The sequence below is a fragment of the Microtus ochrogaster genome, chromosome 6 (assembly GCF_000317375.1).
Source record: "Microtus ochrogaster isolate Prairie Vole_2 chromosome 6, MicOch1.0, whole genome shotgun sequence".
Lineage (NCBI taxonomy): Eukaryota > Metazoa > Chordata > Mammalia > Rodentia > Cricetidae > Microtus > Microtus ochrogaster.
Genome location: NC_022013.1, coordinates 26,891,386 through 26,896,602, shown reverse-complemented (window position 1 = coordinate 26,896,602; position 5,217 = coordinate 26,891,386). Strand labels below are relative to the sequence as shown.

Below are 5,217 nucleotides of genomic sequence, written 5' to 3'. Positions count from 1 at the left end.
AGATGGATGTTTCAATTGACTAACTTGTTTGTAATCCTATGTCCTCCTGGGAAACAAAGAGGCAGTAGTTGGCCACACCTCACAAAGCAGCCTGGGTACCACAGGAGTCCAGGGCACTGTCCTTCACTGTTCTTTGTGGCCTTCTCCTCTCTAGACAAGCTGGGGAAAGTCACTGGGCTTGGGCCCCAGCAGAGAAAATCCACCCTATGAGCTCAGAAGACTTCCCATGGGTATGAGACCACAGCCAGGAAGCACTGATCTGTGTTTTTCAGTAAACAACCTACTTCTACTTCCCCTCTGCCCCTTGCTCACCTCCCCTCTGGGCAGGGCAGCTGCCTGCATCTGTCTTCTCCCTGGTGGTGTCTTCGCTGTTCGTCTCCAGCTTCCATGATCACTCATGCTCTTTGAGCCCTAGACTGAGATGGGCAAAGTGGTAGAAGTTCCCAGCACTGGGCCTGGCCTCTGTCTAGGCTCTGTCCCACTGGTCTTCCTGGGAAGGCGGCTGTAGCCCCTGTGGCCAGCCGGGAGGTAGGCTCAGCTCAGCACCATGTGGGTAGAGGGCCTCTTAGAGAAAGCCCGAGCCTAGAAGCTGGGGATCCCACGAAGAGATCAGCCAGCTTTACTCCCTGAGCTCTTGACTGTCTTTCCCAGCTTATAACTGATATGAGAAATATTCTTTTAAAAACTATTATGCTTCTTTAATACATACGAGTATGTGTGTGAGCATGTGTTTATGGCACATGTGTGATCAGAACACAGCTTGCAGAAGTAGGTTCTTCTGCTATGTAGGTTAGGGGATTGAACTCGGCTCCTCAGGCTTGGTGGCAAGCGCCTTTGCCTACCGAGTCATCTCATCAGCCCAAGGGGAAAAAATTCTTGTCAGGAACAGACTAGATATATACCCAGGCTCTGCACTTTTGAGTTAATGGGCTGATTTTGCAGATAGAGGCAGGCCCTTTCCAGTTACAGAAAGGCAATCTGGCTCCCCCCCTCCCTCTCTAGCTTAAAATCCTCACTCTGGATTTGGACGGAAACGTGAGGACATGTAGCCCTCTATCCCATCTTCCTATTCCCTGCTCCATTATTTAAAAAAAAAAAAAGACCCAGCCTGGGGTATCCCATGGCCCAGTCTGTCCAGAACAGTACCTTTTACTACCACGCTTCTTTTCCTCTTGGTGCGTCTTGATTTGGATCATGAGTTTTTTTTCATCATCCTACATCCAATCGCTGTCAAGCTGGGCACACACACACACACAGCTGTCCTTCTGTGTTCTGGCCCCTCCTAGGCTGGCTCACCCTCCCTGTTCTACCATACTTTTTTACCTTTATCCTCTTCCTAGACCTGACCTGAAGCATTGCCCCTCAGTGGCCTTTTCCCGCCAGCAGCACGGCCCTTGCTTCTAAGCTCTAGGCAGACTCTGCTTTAAACATGGACCACAGTTTGAATGACGGCATGTTGGCCATTGCACACACGGCCTGTGCCTCTCCCTGCCTCAGTTATGGATCGGAAGTAAAGATGCATTTCTTGCAATGCACAGAACCATGTCTGCTACACAGAGAGGTCACTGTTGATGGAACAGAAACAAACACAACTGACGATCTCCCCGGAATTTCCAACACCGGGTTGCTCAGTGCATCAGTCGCTCATTCTGGTGACAACTGGCGTGACTCTGGGAAGACATTCTTCACATTAGTTGCCACACAGCCCATCAATGGATGTCTGTTAAGAATTTGTGTGCAGCTCCTTGAGAAAGTATGTTTTCCCTCACCCACCCTTGTCCTGCCTCTTGCCATCCCATGCAAGCTCAGGCATCCTGCACACCCTTATCCATGAACCCTCTCCTTCCCCTCACTCCATAAGGCCTCTATGAACTCCAGTCTCATGATTTAGAACAGCAAATCTATTGCTTTGTTTGGGGCCATTTTGTGTCGTCGAGGTTATGACCCTGTTTGAGTTACCCCAGCAAGGTTTTGAAGGATGGGAAAGGAGGAGGGTTAACCTAGGGCCCTGGCCCTTTCCAGCAGGGCATTACAACTGCGGCTACCCTCCCTAGCTTTAAAACCCTTCCGCAGGCGCCAGGAGGACTGGACTAGGGCCGAAAGTCACTCCAGATGACACATCCAGCCCTTCATCCCAGGACTAATTAGTCCAGGAGCTCTGGGGCAATTCTTAATCAGGAACCATGGGAGGGCCCCTCAACCTCCAGGCCCGCTTTGTGCCACATGGCAGAGCAAATTACAGACAGAAACTGAGGCATCTTCTTAGTTAGAAGCCCTTATGTCTGGTTGTTCTTCTCTGCAAACACTCGAAAACAAAAGCAACCCCTGGTGAGAACCGGTAAATGCTTTAGGGCACCCACTGCCTCTTGCGCCCCATATCAGATTTCACGCACACCCCCTCCCCAGATAATAGGCCGAGCACCCAGAAATGATGAGCCATCAACTCTGAATGGCCATAGGTCTCCCAGTTCATAAGGACATCTCCTTATAGTAATCAGTCATGAAGCCCCCTTTAGACCAGCCCCAACTTGGAAGCCACCATTTCCATCACAGAGGCCTGCCCCTCCTGGCCCACACTCTTCTCCCCCTTCACCTTCCTACTCACCCCTTCGCCTCAGCCTGGGGTGGCAGGAAGGGAAGTGCTGGGCACCGGCCTTGAAAAGCAAAGCCCCTCCTGCTCAGAGAGAGCTGCACGGCGCCAGGGTGCACGCAGGTCCAGTGACCCTAGCCATGCAATCCACCGAGGCCTGGACACAAAGCTGGGGTACGACGTTCTGGGACTATTACTATTCGGGCTCTGGCTCCCTGGATCAAATGGAGCTTTGCCTAGCCTGGAACCTGCCCTACAGCCACGCCATCATCCCTGCGCTCTACCTGGCGGCCTTCGCTGTGGGCATGCCCGGCAATGCCTTCGTGGTGTGGCTGCTGATCAGGCAGCGGGGACCGCGGCGGCTGGTGGACACCTTCGTGCTGCACCTGGCGACCGCCGACCTGGGCTTTGTACTCACGCTTCCACTGTGGGCCGCAGCGGAGGCCAAAGGCGGCCTCTGGCCCTTCGGCGACGGCCTGTGCAAACTCAGCAGCTTCGCGTTGGCAGCCACGCGCTGCGCGGGCGCGCTGCTGCTGGCGGGCATGAGCGTGGACCGCTACCTGGCCGTGGGCCGGCCGCTGATAGCGCGGCCGCTGCGGAGCCCTCGCTGTGTGCGAGCCGCGTGCTGCGGCGCCTGGGCTGTGGCGTTCCTGGCCGCTCTGCCAGCCTTGCTGTACCGCCGGCTGCAGCCGAGCCCCGACGGCGTGGGCAGCCAGTGCGCCGAGGAGCCATCTGATGCGCTCCAGGGCCTCGGCTTGCTGCTCTTGCTGCTGACCTTCGCGCTGCCGCTGGCGGTCACCCTGGTCTTCTATTGCCGAGTGTCGCGCCGCCTGCCGCGCGTGGGGAGGGCCCGGAGCAATTCGCTGCGCATCATCTTCGCCGTGGAGAGCGTCTTCGTGGGCTCCTGGCTGCCCTTCGGCATCCTGCGCGCCGTCTTCCACCTGGCGCGCCTCCGGGCGTTGCCGCTGCCCTGCGCGCTGCTACTGGCGCTGCGCTGGGGTCTGGCTATCACCACCTGCCTGGCTTTCGTCAACAGCTGTGCGAACCCGATCATCTACCTCCTACTGGACCGCTCGTTCCGAGCCCGGGCCCGGTTCGGGGTGTGCACGCGCGCCGGGCGCCAGGTGCAAAGGATCAGCTCGGTGTCCTCGCTCTCCAGGGACGACAGTTCGGTTTTCTGTGGCCGGTCCCCGAAGGCGAGCTCTGCCTCGTCCTGGTAGCCTCCCAGGGGGAGTGGGGGGGACAGAGGTGGAGCGGCCGCGGGGCGACAGTGCTCCCAGATTCGCCCCAGACTGTGCATCGGCTTTCTAAGAGCTGGCAGCTAAGACTGGCTGTTCTCACAGACTGATAGGCGTGGGAAGATGGGGGTGTTTCCTTAATTTTCCCCAGGGCAAGAAAGGCTGTAGATACCCACCTGGAGAAGCGCGGGAAAAGCGCGGGTTCACGGAGTAGATGTGAGGGAAGAAGGTTTTCCTCTCTGCTTCATTTGATGTAGGTCAGCCCAAACATCCAACCCAGACTCTCAAAGATCCTTCTTGGCCCTGACTATTCTTGCCCCTGCAAAAGCCTTTGCCCCCTGAGAAATTTCTTCTCCAAGTCAGCCCTCTAGCAATGCCTCCTCAAAACTGTTCTGAGAGGAGTGGCAGCTCTCTCTCTGGTCATCTTTGTTGCTGTGTTGCCTGAGTCCTGTCTCATTCCCAGTTTGGATTTTCATTTTCAAAGGCTCACCAACCCCAGAGTGAACTGCCCAACTTGGTCCTTCCCACCTGTTCCCTCAGGGTACCTGCCCTGCTCTGGCGACCCCTCTCCCCTCTGGAGAAGCTGTTCTGGCCTTCCTTCTGAATGCTGGGATCTGAAAGTTTCAGGGGATGTTCAGATTCCCCATCACTCATCCAGGGACCCCAGGTTCTTCTGTGAGTTCCCATCTCAATAATGATAATAAACCATTTTTTAGCCCTAGTTGGCAATTGTGTCTTGACTTGAACAGCAAGAGTCAAAAGAGTGTCAGAAAGTGCATCACACAACCAGACAAAACTCAACTCACAAGTTGAGGCACCTCGGGGTGATGGTTTGTATGATGTTGAGAGGGAGAGGACTAGTTTGCACCTGTGTCAATGTGGTACTCTGGGGGGGGGGGGGGCAGAGAATTGCTTATTCTTTTAAAGGACATCTCACATCTTGAAGCTTGCAAGATGAAAGAAAAAAAAAAAACCACGAGGAAGATATACAGCATCTGTCTGCCAGGTGTCATTTCAAGGAAGAGATGTGTAATTTTGATTTTTTTAAAAATGTGGTCCAGGCTTTCCCCCAAGCTCTGGGAGTCCTTCCAGTACAAATGTTTGGAATTAACCATTTCAGACTCTGGTTTATCCTTTGAGGCTTCTGGAAGGCTTAGAAAGGAATTTTTTTCTTGTTATTTGGTTGTGTTTTTGTTTTTCTTTTGTTTGTTTGGTTTCTGGTTTTTGGTTTTTTGCGACAGGGTTTCTCTGTTGCTTTGGAGCCTGTCCTGGAACTCACCCTATAAACCAGGCTGGCCTCAAACTCAGAGATCAGCCTGCTTCTGCCTCTTGAGTGATGGGATTAAAGGTGTGTGACACCACGGCCTAGCCTAAGAAATGTTTTCATTT

General features: G+C 54.1%; 1 protein-coding gene across 1 annotated transcript; it reads left to right on the top strand.

The window, feature by feature from the left end:
- Positions 1–2,606: 2,606 nt before the first annotated feature.
- On the top strand, positions 2,607–4,508 carry Gpr25 (G protein-coupled receptor 25). Its single transcript, XM_005348495.2, has one exon. It carries the CDS (start codon positions 2,731–2,733, stop codon positions 3,808–3,810), a length of 1,080 nt encoding a protein of 359 aa, XP_005348552.1. The 5' UTR covers positions 2,607–2,730; the 3' UTR covers positions 3,811–4,508.
- Positions 4,509–5,217: the final 709 nt, after the last annotated feature.